This window comes from Marmota monax, unplaced genomic scaffold, assembly GCF_021218885.2.
Source record: "Marmota monax isolate L192 unplaced genomic scaffold, Marmota_monax_Labrador192_F-V1.1 WCK01_AAM20220418_F8-fsc00416, whole genome shotgun sequence".
Taxonomy (NCBI): Eukaryota; Metazoa; Chordata; class Mammalia; order Rodentia; family Sciuridae; genus Marmota; species Marmota monax.
In genome coordinates, this window is record NW_026694067.1 from 4,439 (window position 1) to 22,846 (window position 18,408).

The 18,408-nt window shown below is 41.2% G+C and overlaps 1 gene segment (V, D, J or C); it reads right to left on the reverse strand.

Moving 5' to 3' along the window:
* Window positions 1-841: 841 nt before the first annotated feature.
* On the reverse strand, window positions 842-1,243 carry LOC124106634 (immunoglobulin lambda constant 3-like). The segment is given in 1 exon segment: window positions 842-1,243. A coding segment is annotated over 1 exon segment (402 nt).
* Window positions 1,244-18,408: the final 17,165 nt, after the last annotated feature.

The window sequence follows — 18,408 nt, forward strand, 5'->3', positions numbered from 1 at the left end:
TCTCACACAGCCTTTGGGGAAGCAGCCCTTACCCACCCTTACACCCTCTGATGACTCTTTAAAAAACTGTAGTTGTAGATGGACAACATGCTTTTATTTTATTTGTATATATTTATGTGGTGCTGAGGATAAAACCTAGTGCCTCGGATATGTAAGGCAAGTGCTCTGCCCCTGAACTACAGCCCCAGCTCTAGTTGATTTTACCTAGCAGCCAAGTTGTTCTCTGAACCTTTCATTTGCTTTCTCATTTCTCATCACGTGAGTTAATCACACATGCATTCCCTTTGAGGGAGGCAGGAGTCTGATGCGTGAATCAGGAAGGCACCAAGCCCCAGGGTTTAGGGGATCCAGGATCCTGAGCAGTGACATTTTTTTTGCCTAGAGACATAACCAGTTACCAGTGGCACATTAAAAATGTGAAATGATACATGATTAGGTCTTTATTGATGAGATTTATGAATGAGGAACATGTGAGATCAACCTGGTGTGACCTTGTGTGTTGAGGGCTCAGGAATACAGTAGACAGTTAGGAAAATGGGTATTTGGTTGAGGAAGGTATCTCCTGGGGTTATTCCCCAAGAGAAGATCCAAATGGCCCTAATTTTCCTACTGGGTGCCAGGATTCCCTTCACCCTACACTGAGAACTCTGAGGCCATTGCAACTGAAGTAAAGATAAGAACAAATAAGATAGAGCAATATTTCTGATTCACAATGGGATATTTTATTGAGCAGTCAGTGGGTTCAGAGATAAGGACTCAGTGGGAAGACTAGAAAAAGGAGGGGTCACTCACTAGGGTCCTTCACTTCCAGGATCATGAGTGTAGAGTGAGGGACAAAAGGTTAAGAACATCCTGCAGGGGACACACTCTTCTCCATGGTGTTTCCTTCATGTGTGACCTGGTAGCTAAAGCTTTTGTGAGATTTTCCTTTGTCTGGTGTGATGGTCAGGTAGCTGCTGGCCATGTACTTGTTGTTGGTCTGTTTAGAGGGCTGCGTAGTCTCGACACCCTTGGTGATTGTGGTAATATCTGCCTTCCAGGTCACAGTCACAGCACCAGGTAGAAGCCATTGATCAGACACCAGTGTGGCCTTGCTGTTCTGTAGCTCCTCAGAGGAGGATGGAAATATAGTGATCAAAGGAGAAGCCTTGGGCTGACCTGTGTGAAAATAGAAGTGCTGTGGGAGAGCAGAGGACAGCCCAGGTGTTGGTGATGCCTGAAAAGCTTCTGAAATCATTTTCATCTTGGTTTTCTTCTCCCCTCAAGGACTCTCCTTCCCTTTTCTTTCCTTCCTTGTGAACTTAAGCCACCTGGAGAACAGACAACCCTTTCCAAGTGACCTCTACCAAATAGTCTGTGTCCCTCCCCTTTGTAGCCTTAGTTTACCAGTTGTCACCAGGGTAGGTTGTGCTCCCTCTTTCCTGGTCTGAAGTCCGAGTTTGGAATTTGGCCCTGACCTCCTAATTTGGCCCTCCACAGTCCATATTTCCACCTCTTTTTATCCTTCTAGTGCCCAGAACCACCTCTGTGAAGTGATGAGTGCTCTTGATCCATCCAGGATGGAAGGATGGTTCTGTTCTGTGTGAGAAAGCCTTGAGCCGGTATTCTGTTCACAGGGTTCCTGAAACTTCTTGTCCTCCTCAACATCAGGTTCTTCTCCAGCCTGGTACTCTAAGCTCTTTTGGAAAGGAGTTGTGTTCTACCCAGACAAGTCAGGGCTCCTCTAAGTCTGCCACCTCCTCATTACAAGGCCCTTTGACTCTGCTGTGTTCTTGCAACTGCTCCCTGACCCAGACTATGGTACAGAAGCCCTCACCCACCCTCACACCCCCTGATGACTGTAGAATTCACCTAGCATCCAAGTAGTTCTGTGAGCTTTCCATTTGCTTTCTCATTTATCATATTCTGAATTTAACATGTGCTTTGAGGAAGGCAGGACTCTGAAGCATGAACAATCAAGGTCTCAATCCCCACGGTTAAGGGGCTCCAAGAACAGAGGAGTCTTTACTTCTTTCTGAGGACCACCCTGGGAGGGCTGAACTCTGGTCACTTTGCCTAGTCTAATCTGGCTCTGAAGCCTTCTGCCCTCACGGCCCATTAGAGGACTAGACTGGTGCATCTTAGAGTGAGCCAGATCTCTCACTCTGTCTTCTGTTGGTTTCTATTTGTGGTAAACTTTTGAGTGCCTAGGGACTAGGTTCCCAACTCCAGTCTTGGCCCTGGATGTTCTGTGAAGCCTTCCCAAGCTGGATGAACATCCAGCCCTCAGCCTAGATTCTCGAGGCTTGTGAACTCTCACTAAGGCCTAGTGGCCCCTAATTAGACCTGGCTCCTGGTCTCCCCTTGGTCATCAGCCCCAGAGGAGGGAAATGGACCCTGTCCCTGTCTCCAACCCAGGCCTCCAAGATAAGGCCATATCCCACTGTTGGAACCTGAAGGTGGCTGCTTCTGCTGTTGGGACCCTTACTCCTGGCTACCACATGACCACCAACCTTCCCTATACCCCATGGAAAAATGTAAGTTGTCTGTCCCTAAGACAAGATAGTACAGAGGGGAAGAAGCCCTTAGATAGAGAAAATAGACTTTCCCAAGACCAGAGGATATGGAACAGATTGAGAAAGGTCAGAAGAACCACTTATCTAGAATAGTAAGCCAGGTCTCACCACCAAAGACATACCACAGTGATTGAGGCTTGGACTAAAACCCATAGGTCAACACCTGGGGTCTGCTCCCTAAGGGTTGGGCAAGAGTGTAAACCTATTGGGCTTGATGGGTGGGGTTGTGTTCTTGGCATAATTCAGGTTGTTGACTGGTTCTCCAGACACTCATCCCCTGTCCCAGGCATGCATTGCCCATGGCCTTGGAGATACCCTGTGTGTGTCCCCTATCTCTGGGGTTCTCAGTGTTGACAGAAAAGCTAAAGCACAGTTGCTGCTGAGAAAACCCCTTATTGATGCATATTCTTAAGTGGTTATGTGATGTGGGAGAGAGTCCTGAGCTGGCTTGGACCTGCTCAACCTCTCCTGGCCTCATTTTAGAACTTCTGAATCTCCTTTGGATAAATTCCCAATTGTCCAGCCCTGACAGTTTCTTCCCTGGATCCACAGACACTGGGTCATGCCTGACTTAAGGAACCTTCACATGGAGATTCTTCTACTTGCATTTCTACCCATGGAGACAGCGCAGTCCCACCACATTCATGAAACCTTCCCTGATCTCTTAGAGGACTCTTTGTATCCATTAATACTTCCATTTATCCATCCATCCATCATCCATCCATCCATCCATCTATCCATTCATTTATCCATACATCCAAAATATCTATGAAATAACCACCTACCTCAGGCACTGTTTTGCATGCTGGGACATGGTAGGACTCCCTTAGCTCTCATCCTCATATTTTCCTGAAACTTCTCAAGTCAAGTTCTAAAAGGCTCTTGTGTAAATCTGTAGGTCTTTCTCAGTAGCCTGATGTCTCTGCAGGAGTTCCCTTTTTCTGGTCATTCTCTTCTCCTTGGTTGTGGAGATGGCCCACTCTCTTGTTCCCATAGCTTCCTTTTCTCCCTGACCCATGCATAGCTGATGATCCTAGACTATCACCAGGTGCTTTTTCCTCTGTACTCTTCCCACTGTTTCTGATTTGACCCTAACCATGCACTCGCACAACTGTCCAGGAGTCCCAGATCTCTGTCCCTTGCTCTGATGTTTCTTCTTGGCTCCAGATCTACATATGTCTTGATTTCTGCTCCTAACTGTGCTGGAATGTCTTACAGGCACTTTGAACTCAAGAGCTTCCAACTAAATTTATTTCCTTGAAAATTTGATCCCCTGAAGTGTCCTTATTGCAGCAATTTGTATCTAAATGAGAGGTCTGGAATCACCTTAGAATGCTTTCCCCTCATTGAATCATCTTGTGTATCCTAGACCTTATACCTCAACACCATATACTATAAAGATACTCAAAAGAAAAAGGAAGTTACAGAAATTATACTCTGAAAATTGATTGGTGGCTTTGTGAAATCTGATTTTATCTTTTAAAAAAAGATAGTATATTCACACTGGAAGATTATGCACTACATTGGTATCACCATTTTTATTTATTTATTTTTTACCTTAGCAGCAGAACTAATCAGCACTGGTTGTATTAAAGATATGTAGGTAGGTTTTTTGAAACAGAATTTAGTGTAATATTAATATGAATCCAATACTTGTTTCTGAATAAAAAAGGAAACATTTATCCTTGCATGTAGGTATTCAAGGAAATTTCCTCAACTTATTAAGAAGTGTCTTCCAAAACTTACAACAACCTTCATAGTTAAAGGAAAAAAAAAACATTTTCATTAGAAACCAGGAAAGTTGCTCACTCACATTGTTCAATATTCAACACATTCTATCCAATGTAAGGAGATGAAGGGGAAAACGTTATAAGTATTCTGAAAAGAGAGAGAAAATGTTTCCTGCAAATGATGTGCTAGTCTACTATAAAAATAACCAATCAACTTAAGAGAATTAGTTGAACTGTTAGAACTCATACAAGAATGAAAGTGGCTGAATGTAAGAGTGACATGTAAAAATGATTAGGTTTCTCTGCTGCATAAGCAGTAATTCTTTAAGATATGGAATTGTGGGAAAATTTCCACTTCAATAAAATTATATTTGAAACACAAATAAATAAGATTTATAAATAAATAACACTAGATTTTCAATGAATAAATTACAAAACTATTTGACTAGAGGACATAAATGCGAGTGAATGGAAAGCATGTCTTGTTCCTGGGTGAAAGTGCTGAGCTTTATAAAGGTATCAGTTAATCTCAAATCAATCATATATTTCAGGAAATTACAAACATTACACCAAAATAATAATTTTTGAGAATTAGGGAATTGATACCAAAGTTCAACAGGAAGTAAGATGGAAAATATGTGTGGATATTTAGGAAAATAGTAATAATGATAGGTTGTTTCCCTAGCAGATACAATAACATATAATAAAGCTAAAATAATCAAAACAAAGTAGAAGGATGCAGAAACAAACCAATATTTCAAGAGAACCACAGAGAAAATGTGATAAGTCATCATTTAGCATTTGATAAAGGTCTCATTTATATTCAACAGATATCTTTCCATTTGGCAAATAAACAAAGTTACATGCCTATGTTCCCAAACTCCAGATAAAAGTAAATACACATGCACCAAAACAACAAAAGTACTAGAACAAAATAGAAGAGTGATTTTATCATATCCAAATAAAAATCACCTTCCTAAACTTGTCAGGGATCACAGAAACCATCAAGAAAAGGCTAAACCAATGTGACACAATAAGATTAACAACCACTTTATGGTGGAAGACCTCATAAACCAAAGTTCTAAAATAGACCAAGGGAAAATATTTAGAACACATTTTCTAAACAAGGGGTTAAGTTTCTATAGACAATATAAGCAGATACAAGCAAAAGCAGGCAACATTATGACTTCTTAATTCACAGGAGGAAAACACTAAGTAAAAAATAATAAAGAATAAAAATTTGACCAATAGTCGAATACATTATAAATCAAACACATTCCCTTTATTCTCAACACAAGGGTAAAGTAAAGAAAAATCAACAATATCACATTATTGACAAGGAGGTGGGAGAGAGGGCACTGGCACTCACTGTAGTGAGTATAAATTGGATCAGCCTTTGGAAGTAGTTTGGACCTACCTACAAAATCTCAAAAGAGTTCCTCTGATATCCAGAATTTCCACTTTTAGGCATTTAATCTTTAGAGATACATAAGTACAGTATGCTCACCTCCAACCCCCGAATTTTCAATGCATCATCCCTTGCGTATTTTCTAGTGGAAATAATCTAAATGATCCTTAAAAGGGGAATGATTACAAAATTCTGGTACATGCAAACATTCCCTAGATAGCTATTTATGAGAATTCCATACATCCATATGAACTAATCTAGAAAATTCAATCATAGATAGCTTTAAAATCTAATTGCAGGGTAGTATACAGAGTATGACTTTATTTTCAAAAAATAATATCTCAACACCAACTTTCTCTCATTGAGGGTGTATGTGTGTGTGTGTGCATGCATGTGTATGTGTGTGTGTGTATGTGTGTGTGTGTGTGTTTTCAAGAATGTACATACAATGAAAAGTAAAACTATACAGACCAACAAGACAGTGGCCATGGAAAGTGGAATAGGTTTTGGAGGAAAGATGGTATAAAAGAGAGGGTAACAGAAAATGTTTGCTGTTTACTTTTTATACATTTGTATATAATATACTTATTATAATATATATATATATATAATATACTTATTTACGTATTTATAATATAATATACTTATTTATTTTTTAAGGAAACTACTTACATTTTTTTTAAAAAGTGCTTCTATTATATTAGAATTATTTTAGAAGACAAAATGAAGTATTTCTTCTTGTGAACATTTTCATAAAGTCAGAAAACTATAAAACTAAAATTGAAATGAAGTGAAACTACACCAGCTAGAAACATACTATTGAAATTTAAAAAAAAAAATTAAAAACTTTTTCAAATTTTAAAGACTGGCTTTTCAAAATGCATACACATTTTAAGGACATCATTGATAAGAGTCTGTAAATTGCCAACTTATATTTTTAAAAAAGAATTTTTCATTACTATAGATGCTTCAGAAACTGTTTTTATGAAATTGGTGCCTTTGTCATGACAATATTAAAATAATATTATTAAGCAGTAACTTGTTGCGAGAGTCTACCTTACTAATAAAATTTTGAAGGGTTGTGTAAGATGCTTTATGATCATGTGTCACAATGCTCTGTCATACCCTTTCTCGTGGATATTTGGGTTATCTCCAATTTTCTCCCATTATTAATAACATTGAGCTAGATAGACAGCCTTGTTTGTAAATCATTGGTTATGCCTTTATTCTTCCTGCTTAGGATAAGTTTTGAGAAGTGGAATTACACACTTTAGATAAGCCCAGTTTCTTTCATGACTTGCTGCCTATTGCTAAATTTGTTGTACATCTAAACCCTTATAAACAGTCCATGAAAGTGCCCATTCCTCCCAGGGATCATTGCTCTAAATTAATTTATCAATTTCATAGCAATTTTGGCATGTGGACCAGCACATTCTCCCTATGCCCAGGAGCAGTCTGTGGTCCCAGTTCACCACCTCCCAGATCTCCAGCAGCTGCCCCATCTCTGTCTTCTGTCTCTGTCTCTGGACACAATCTGGCCTCACAACAGACTCCAAACCTGAGCCAGTTTTTCAAAAACACATTTGACTCTGACTTAAATCCCCCAAAGCTGCACCCAGACAGCAGAACCTAGTCTGGGGCATCAGACCTAAGGGTTCCACCTGCTTTAGCCCAGCAACTCCCTGCTTCCCTTGGTGCCCACCTCCTTTCCTCTCCATGGAGTTCTAGTGTCTCTTCTGGGCTACCCCATCACTAGCCAGTGCTCATTCATCTGTGAGATGAGCTTGGGCATCAAGCCACCCAGGGAGCATCCCTTATATAACTCTATGGCTCCCAGAAAGGACCATGAGTCTGTCCCCCATGACTAGACAGGTCCCTTGGTGTAGGCAAGACCTCTCTGTTTTCTACAGGCCTGTCCCCCAGGAAATGTTTATGAACAAGGCAGTGAGGGCACATCCTTGGGGGAGACCAAGCTAAAACCTCACTTCATTCTCAGAGGAGGGCTTTGCAGAACATCCCTTTTCTTAGACCATCATAGGACAGAGCTGGGAATGTAGCTCATTAGTTGTGAGGGGCATCTCATGGGCCAATCACTCACTCCCCAGCATCTCTCTTTTTGTCACAAAATACAAGACATGGTCATGCATCTACAGTTCTGGGGAGGAGGCAACCTCACGATGAATCCCTGGTTGAGGATCGTTGGCTGATGGTCTGATCCCTGCTTCCCCCCATCAGTGGATCAGCCAAACCATAAGGGTGCAGAACACAGCCAAGAGGAAGCAGGGAGAAGGAGGAGTTAAAGGCTGAACCCTGTGCAAATGGGAGATTTTACCAATGGACTATGGAAGTGAGTGAAAAACTGAGGAGCCAAGATAAATAATAATTTAATAGAATGTTGAAAATTAATTCAAACAAACCCACAATGGACAAAAAATCAGCATTTTAGACCAGTGTCTCAGGCTGATCCTTTCTCACTCTTTTTGCCACCTCTCCTGCCCTCCTCCTCTTCCACCCATTTCCAGCTTCAGCTGAGAATCCCATGTTCCCCCAAGACTCCTTACCTGTTCAAAAGGCTCTGCAGCTTCATGGTCAGGCTCCTGGGCCCAAAGCCCACTCCCAGTTGCTACAGTTGTGGCCTCTACCAAGGGTGGTAATCTGGGCCTAATCTGCTTTCAGGGTCAGAGACATCTTTGTGGCATGGGGTCCATAAAGATGATAGTCCTGGTCCTCCTGCTGGCAGTGGCTGCTTCAGTATATACAGGTCCATGTGGCTCTTGTTCCCATCCTTATCCTGGATTGGCTCTGGCCTCTGCCTTCAGTTGTCCTGATCCAGGGCCCATGGCTGTTACCCTGGGTGTCTCTTGCAGAGAGATATCTGCCAACTGCCCTGCTATGATAAGGATTCAGGCCCTAATTGCTTCTCAGGGCAACCATCTGTCTGGCCCCACACCTGGAGCCCTGGATGGGGTCCTCTTGAACCACCTTTTACATCTTTCCTTAGTTCCCCAAGAGCATCATGGGTTTGTGGAATGTCACCCAGGGTCCTAGAGAGGCTGTGGAAATTTGCTGAGTGCTCAATGGAAGAGGAGTCCCAGAAGACTTGATGTCAGGAGGAGGGGACAGGGCTGTGGCTTTTCTGATAAGGCCCCAGGCTCAACTCCTACACATTGCACTCTGGCCAGTTTAGACTAACCCTACCTTAGCTGAGTTGGCTAAGCCTGGCCTGCTCCTGTCTGGCTCTCTCTTGAATCAGGAAAGGATCCTCCCTACAGGGAGTGATTCTGTACCCCTCAGGAAAGCAGTGGTGGTGAAATCAAGATGTTGAGTCCCTTCAGGCATAGGTCACTTCTGGGCTTCAGTTTTCTTGTCTATAAAGTGGGGAGAGTGTTCTTATGCATCAGGGAGGCTACAAGGGTTATTGAGACTAGCAGGCGTCTGATGAATGCAGGTTAACTTGTTTTCTGTCTCACTTTGGGATTCAGAACAACTCTTGGGATATCCTTGGGGAAAATGTTCCTGTTTTACATATGAGAAAAGTAAGAACCAGAGAAGATGAATGTAGGGTCCAAATTTGTTCAGGAAGTGGGGTGCAGGATGAGCTAGAAACTAGAAATGAGCATGTTCCTTGCATTTCTAGTCCTTGGTAGACCTGGAAGACTTGTGCCTAGCTCCCTGCCTGAGTCAAAGTTTGAGTTCTGTTAGGCAGTGATGGAGGAGGGGGATGGGCACTGGCTTAGAGTTGGGGTACATTGAGGGAAAGGTATATAGTTCATAATTTAATGGTAATAGTGATGCTTTAACACTGGCTGAGTGCTTTACACACTTTAACCCTCCCTTCTTTGAAGATGAAGAAGTTGATGCTCAGGACATTTCCCTACTTTTGTGATACCACAGGGCCAAGAAGTAACCAGGCTTGGTCTTTTGTAGCCTGATCTTAGAATGGCACCAGGGCATTCTTTGTTGATGATGACACTGTTCTCCCGATGGTGTCAGGCTGCTCAGTGCATGGGAAAACTCAAAGCTCAGAGTCCAGCCTATGGTAGCTGCTCTGTTAAATATCAGCCCAATCTGAACCTGATTGAATAGAGCTTTCTTCTATGTTGTGACTGGTGTCATTTGGGCTACTTCCCCTCTCTGTACTCTGATGCCCTGGAGACTAGTGTACAAATGTCTAAGATCCTTAGGACTTTGGATTTTACATGGTGAAAGCTCCCTGCTCTGCCACTCATAAGACTGCAGTCCTGTGAAGTATCCTGTTGCTTTTTCTGCCAGAAAACTCATTGAGAAACATTTAATGTTAATTAATACATAATATCTATACACATTTATGGGTTACAGTGTGATGTTTAAATATGTGTATTTATATTTATACATATATTTAAAATGACTAGATCAGGGTCATTGGCAAATGCATTGCCTCAAACATTTTTCATTTCTTGTGTGGGGAACTTTCAAAATCCTCTCTATTAACTACTTTGAAATATACAATGAATTTTTGTTAACCATAATTATCTTGTTATACCATAAGATCTTTTTAAAAAATATTTATTTTTTAGGTGTATATGGACACAACACAATACCTTTTTATTTTTATGTGGTGCTGAGGATCGAACCCAGGCCCTGCCCATGCTAGGTGAGCACTCTACTGCTGAGCCACAATCCCAGACCCTACCATAAGATCTTAAATGCATACCTTCAAGTTCAGAACTGCAGCCCTGTGGGAATTTGTTTTGTTTTAGCAATTATTAAAGGGGCCTCCTAGGACCAATGATGGTAAATTTTCTGAAAGACCTCTTTTAAATGATGCTTGGCCCATGTTTTGAATTATAAACTCCTCAAAATTACCACTAAGTTTGGTGAAAATCAGTCTAGCAATATCCATGGGATGTGGTAATGGAAATGGGATTTACCTTGTTGGTATAGATCATAGTTGTCAGGAGAAAGTATTCATGAGGCTCTGCTTTTCTTCATGTCTCTTAAGCCAAAGTGTTGAACACTTTCATTCTTGACTATATTTTCAAGGATGTTTGTATAGTGAGCAACTTTGGAAGATAGAGTGTTTCCCTTTGGAGCAAAGAACAGGTAGGCTTGCTGTTCAAAATAAAAGATTTGGTGTGCTCAACTCAGTTTCACAAACGTCACCTGACTTTCTTTGCATGGCTTTGTGGAAACAGTGCAAGAAAATGCTGCTTTGGGGCACCTGTTATTGCCATGACAATCTGTTTTTTGTCTCTGATCTAAGAGTCTTTTGTGTTCTGCAGCATCTGTGAAACTGTGGCAGGCTTGCATTTTAGCTTGCAAATAAGGTAAAGTCTCAGAACCTTCACAATTATCAATGATGATCATGAAGAGAAGGAAGAAAGAGATAAAATGAAGGATGGTAATCATGTCTGAATGATTTTTCTTAACTCATTAGATCAGATTTTGAGGATCCTCAGGCTGGATCTTTCCTTGGCACAATGTTGTTTTCTCCTGTTCTGAGGGCCAGGATTGGTGTTAATAAACCCCACGTCACTGAACTTATAGATGAACAAGGTGGCATAAAAGATGTCATGCAGGGCTCAGGGGACAACCCCTGGGAGGTCCCTGAGACAGTTCAGCTTTTCTCCTGTTGGGGAGCATGTCTCACTCCTACTTCAGGCCTGGGAGTCTTCACATCTTGGGGACTGGTGGCAAGTTCCATCCTAGGAGTTTGGGATACAGCTGTTCCATCCACAGCACCCCTATATGGATCCAGAAGGTGTGGTTTCCCCCAGGGACTGTCCCAAGTCTCAGGGAGAATAAAAGGAACTATCCCTAAATATAGCATCTCCAGCTATAATTCCCCTAGCCTCAGTTGCTCTCCCCTGACCAGCTCCTGCACTGGCAGCAGACATCTCACCACAGACCACATCCTCACATGATGGCCACACTCAGAAATTCAAAAGTCCAGATCTGGCCTGATATCGGGAAATCCTCAGGGGGCTGGGCAGAGGATCTCTCCAGCTGATACAGCTGCAGCTCTAGATGCTCACACCCTTCCCTGCTCCAAGCTGATACACTGAGAGCTGAATTCTGGCACTGACAGAGGAGTCTGGGTCTAGCTGGCCCTTTTCTCAGTGTCCCTGGAGCCTGGCTTGTCTCTCCTGGGGAAAAGGAGTAGGTATGCCCTTACAGTTGCACCCCTGTCAGAAGGACTTGCTCTAGCCTCCTGATTTCTCCTAGCTGCCTGATTTCTACTCACAGGCCTCAGAAACTCTGCCTGTGGCTATAAGACACTCATCTTTCCTAGGCCCAGGTGTCCTCAGCTTCCTGCTCCCTTTCATCCCCAATGGTTCTTCTCATGTTGTATGATGGTCCCACTGCAGAGTGGGGAATTGGGGATTCTGAGGCAGAGAATAACTGAGTATTTTTCTGGGGGCAGAACAATTGTTTTGAGTCTCACAATTCTCAGTTAGGGACTAGCTCTCAAGATCCAATACCCTTGGAGAGGCCTCTGAGAACCTAAGAACCCTGGCACCTCTGGTGATCTTTGGTAAGATGTGTAGACTCTTCCGTAGCTCTCCCTCAGGAATCAGACTTACCACCCTCTCAATGATCTTCTAGTTCCTTCTATTGATGAGTTAATGGGGATACAGAGAGGGAGGGTTTCTCATGTTAAGACACACAGCATCTTTGTGTAAAGTCAGTGTCCTGGCACTTGACCAGTACCAGCCAGAGACCTGGAAGGATCAGGCATTTGACACTTGGGATGGAGTCAGCCTGGAACCCAATGGTGGTGTTTAGGGCAATTTTAATTCTTTAACTTCAAACACTCCATCCAATTGCTTAAAATGCTCCCTGACAGAGAGAGTCCAATAGGTGGCAGCAGAGACCAGCTGGGAACTGAAGACCAGAAAGAGTTGAAGCTCTTCTGCAGGGAGGAGGCCTGGAATCCAGTGGAAGGCAGCAGGGGAAGCTACAGGAGGCGGGATGCAGGGATTAGACTGTGGTTCTACATTCTTGTTGTGTAGCTTTCCATCATTCCAACAAACACCTGAAATAATTAACAGTTTACCATATGAATTAAAAGACAAGAGAAAAATGTTCATAGTTTGAATCAAGAATGGAAATGAACCCAAGAATGCCAGTATGCACATCATACTTGTGACAACAGCATCATATGCAAGAATAGATGAGGGTAGGAGGAGAGGGAACATGGTAATAGAACTCAGGCAGCATCATTGCAAACTATGTTGGTATTGATGAAAAACAGTGGGTATAAAGCATGTAGAAACCACTATGAAAACAAATTTAAAATATAGATAAAAGGATATGAAAGGTAACTAAAGTGGTATGATGGGGAAAAATAAACCAATCACAATGGAAGCTTGTAATGGAGCAGGAACTTAAGGAACTTGAGGAACTTAAGAAAAGGTAAAACACATATAGAAATCATCACATTGGCAGCATTCTTTCATTATCTGTAATGACATAGATGGAACACGAGTCTTGGTTTCTTAATATGTAAGAAGCAGGCATGTGCACAAGGTTTGATAAAATTTCTCTAAATTATTGCATGTGGGGCAATAGGCTTGAGTTTGATGGGTTCTCTTGTAATAGAAAAAAATCACCTGGTAGAGGAACTTGACCTGCCATGACTTCCCATGCACTGTGAATGCCACCAATCTGAAACACAGGACAGGGTACATTTTAGCACAACTGGCAAAGAGTGAAGCTGGACATCCTGACACCAAGCTCTCCAGTGACAGAGGCTTTAGGGTCCCCAGGAGAGGGTTTGTTACTCTGTGAATCATCAACCAGCAAGGGGCAGTAGAGGGGCATTCTGAGGCAGCCAGGAGAGTTGCTTGGGTTGTACAGAGTTCAAGAGTGAGGCCAGTCCTGGGGATGAACAAGAGGAGTCAAACTTCAGTCCCTGAATGGACATCAGAAGAGTTTAAACTGTATCTGGGGCTGCAGTGACATATTCTGAGGATCAGACTAACCCAAGGTCACCCCAGGACACTGGGAAGGGCAAGCATTACTGCATGGGCCTCCTGATAATCTCAGGGAACTATTTATCATTTTCCAGAAGTCATCCCTGGGAAGACTTCTCTACCCTAGGGTCTTCCAAAGATGCCTGCACAGTCCTTTCTGGAATTTCCTCCCCCCTCCAACCATACCTCTCCGCAGGAAGAATTTTCTATGCAGTCTTGCATGAGGGAAGGGGGCACTTGGTCACTTCTCCCTGCATAGAGCATGGACAGACTCCTTGAGGAGACTTTTATGCTCACCTGCCTCAGTTCATAGCCCTGAACCTGGAATTCACCATGGTTGAAAGGCAGTATCTTCCCTGCTTGAGGAATACTTGGCAACTCATTTTGCAGAGCTCAGCCCTGGAACCTGACACTGATGAACTTCACAGACAATAAGGAACCTAAATTTGTTTTGTCTATCAGGTCTGAATTCTGGTGCATTTGAATATGCCACATAAAGCATGGATGATTAAAAAATAAGAACAAATGTGGCCACTTATGGTCCATTGCAGAATGAGATATGCCAAACACAATGTTTGAGCCCAAAATTGGTGGTAAATCCATAAAAGAAGGTGGTTGAATAAGTAAAAAAATTATAATATGTGTACTCCATAAAAGCATATCAACAGCAAGAGGGATATTAAATGAAATGTCAAAGATAAAACCAAAGTCCACCTGGGAGATACTGAGAGAACTATGAGGAGTGTGAGCACCCATGGTGACCTTATGCTGAGTCACTTGGCATCAATAGTCTCTCAGTAGGGAGCTGCCCTACCCATGGACAGGAACATGGAAGGACAACAGCCCATCTGAATTAGACCCAGATTAAAAAAAAAAAAAACGCTTAGAAGAATTGAAAGAGTGAGGTCAAGGAAGCAGGGAAGTCAAGGGTGATATTTTGACCAAAGAAACTTGAAAAAAGTTTAATGCTAAACCTTTACCTCCTCAATCTCTTCTTTTGTCCCTTCAGCTGATATGAGTGGCTTCCTATTAGTAGTATGCCCAGAAGATTCATAATTTTCATGGTGACCAATACATACTTTCCCAAAATCTAGAGATGAATGTTATACCATAAGATCTTAAATGCATCCCTTCAAGTTCAGAACTGCAGCCCTGTGGAGGTCTCAGAGAGCCCAGCTGTGCCATGCATTTGAGGACAGAAATCAGTGAAGAGAGATATCTACCACATGGGTATTGAGGGACTCTTATGATTTGTATATAGGGTGTCCCACAAAAGCTCATGGGTGAGACAATGCAAGAATATTGAGAGGAGAAATGAAGATGTTGTGAGGTGTAAACTAATCAGTGGTTAATCCAATGATATAGGTGGTAACTATATGCAGGTAGACTATGGCTGAATGAAGTTGTCACTGTGGATGAGAGTTTGGGGTTTATATTTTGTTCTTGTTCTCTCAAGAGACTGAAGTCTCTCTGCTTCCTGATTCTAATTATTCAAGATGCTTTCCTTCTCTATGTCATTCAGCCATGATATTCTGCCTCAGTTTGGCCCAGAGCAATTGAGATGGCCTTATGTGAACTGACAACTCTGAAAACCTAAGTCAAAAAAAAATGTCCTCTAATTTATTCTTGTTGGGTTTTTCATCACACCAACAACATACCTGACTAATCATTGATTCAGGAAGGCCACACTATACTAAGAAAGCTACTCTATGCTGCTAAATTCCATGGTAAATATCCTGATGCCCCATCTAGTACCACTCATTCCTTGCATTTGGCAGAATGAAAATAGACCCAGACTTCCTAGTTATTCTGGGTTATGAAAGACTTGAAGCATCAGAACCATGCTGGAGGTGAACCAAGGACATGTGAACAACCTGACCCCTCCTCTCTATATAGTGACCCAACAGATGCAAATATATAGGTATGAGTCACAGGATTGAAGGGCTTCACTTCTATCCTCTATAGCTTGTACAACAGAAAGCATTCCTCCTCCTACCAGAAATATACATGTGATGAATTTTGAGAAACGCACTGAAGCTATTATATTTGTAACTGAAAAAGGCACCGTATCCCACCTGTGTCAACCAGAAACTCATTTCCATTTCCATGATCACTCAGTCTCTACCTAAAGATAATTATGATATCCAGGCTACATCTAATAAGATGATCCATCAAAGTGTCAAAACGAAAAATGTGCATTTTTTTCCAGCAAGAGAATACAATATACTTTTTGACCTCAAGTGTTTCATTTTCCTCCATCTATGATATTCTGTAAATTAAATATTGAAATAAATTGTTAACTACTTTTTCTTCCTTTTGTACAGGGTATTGAACTCAGGAGAATGTGTCCCCAGGCTTAGATAGTTACCTATTTTTAACACACCTATGTTAGATGACACTAGGTCAGACAGGGGAAGGAAAACATATTCAAATATATTCACATTAAAATAAATGTTTTCATAGAATTCTAATTCCTCTGATCATCATTGGTACTTCATTCACTTCCCATTTCTAAGTCCCTTGACCACCAAAATAAAAAAAAGTTTTGGCTAGTGTTGACCTCTAGCTAGTAGTGTCAATTAAAACAATATTGGTGCAGCAATAGCCCTGCTCAGTTGGTTTGTTTTGGTATTCTGACCTTAACTGCAGTCCAAGGAAGGACTAGAGAACATGCTTATTTCCATGCATTGTCTCCTTATTTTGAGTCAGCAGCGGCAAACTAATTTCTCTGATTATCAGGACCAATCATGACCCAATAGCCCCAACTTGGTCTAACGATTCCTTGTCATGAGTAGCAAGAGGGAGGCTTGGACCTAGGTTAGAGCAGTCATTCTTGTGTCCTCTGTTTGGAACTAAGTCCTCTGCACTAGACCAATATAGGACTGATTTGCTGAAATGGGAAACAAACATTGTGCTAGTGAGTCACTAATGGAATCACTCCCATTCCCATGCCCTCATTCCAGTTCTGGGAATCCTGCCTATGACACAAACATCATCATGTATTGGATATGGGTGTAACCACTCACCAAGATTCATCTTTGACTCCTCAAAAGCCAGTCAACCTTTTTGTCAAATCTGGTGTTTTAGAATGTTGGGAAAATGTAAGAGTAGTAATGGCAGGAATATACCTGATTTCTGTCCTTTATTGGCTGTGACATAAGCATTGTGCTCAGAAGACCCATGTTGAAAACCACAATGGTGGTTAAGCTGTTCACTAAGTCCATGGATAACTGTTTTGACAGAAGCACTGCAGGCAAGGAAAACAAGGTCTCTCAAAGGTAAATGCCTATTTCACTGAGAACAAATATCAATCTGCCATGATGAAAGGTCTAATGTTATCCATCTGCTCTGAGGTACCTGGGTACATCCCATAGGGAATAACCCCATATTAGAACTCAGGGATGGATTCTGCTGTTTCCACCTGGCTATAGGCAGGTCACCTCTGTGAGTGGAAATACATTGTCATGACCACATGAATAATCTCTCTTCATAAAAGCATGGACATTTTGTTCATGAGTTGCTGGGGAATACATGTGTGTGTCTAAGGAAGGAAGCCACCTGAGACACACCAATTGAATTAAGATCTACCTCATCATCAGGATCATTTCCTTCTCAGATCACTCTTTGGTGATTAGGATCTGGTACCAAAATACCTTCATTACTTTGCAAACACAGAGTTTATTTTCTTTACATTAAAAACATCATGATGAAAACAGTCATTTAAAATCAAAACTACATTTCTGTGAACATAAATGTGAAAATAGCAGAAACTTGTAACATTGAACAGTGGAAAAGACTGCTTTTTTATACCCCCAAATTAGATTATTTATATAACTTCTATCTCTATATATGAATACACAACCAGTGTAACTCTGAATCATGTATAATCACAAGATTGGTAAATCATATTCCATATATATATATATATATATATATATATATATATATATATATACACACACACACACACAACACACACACACACACACAAAACCACTCTACTGTCATGTATATCTAAAAAGAAGAAATAAAAATTTTAAACAATTATACTATATAGAAGAGTTGTGTTAATATACTACTTAAATTATGGACTTCATAAGATAGTTGGTCAAACAGTAGTTTTGAAACAAACATCCATTTCCTTCAAAGTAGAATTTCTTCTAATAAACACAAATCACATTTACATATCTGGATGTAAATATCAAAGGGTAAATATTATTTCTGTTAACAACTCTGTGGTTAGAAAAGTTCCAAGCATGCTTCAGTTATTTGGTAGAGTAAATCTACCTTAACAAATGTTAATGAGAAAATAGAAAACAGATCAAACATTTCTGAGAATATTTTACTGTCCAAATTGACATGTAACATAAATATATAAAATGTATTTCAAAGAAACAACATGAGAAAAGAATATAAATTATATCATAAATAAGTGTTCATCAATTCTTTGTGGAAATGATATTTTTGATATAGGAGGTTATATAACATTATTAAAATAATTATGCATGCCTTTTTAATTTTAATGTGGTTAGAAGACATTGCATAATCAGCATTCTGTGTATTCTTATTAGACAGTGTTGAACTGGAATCCTCAGGTAGCAGTAGTGTCACACTCAACTTGTACAAAAAGCCTCATCTCCACCCAGGGGACATGTATGAGACTCCTGGGAGAGGGTCTGGATAATGGAAAGTTGGAGACATGTGGCCTTTACCATGTACCCATGCAGAATACTTGGATGGAGCCCTGCTCTTGTTCCTTC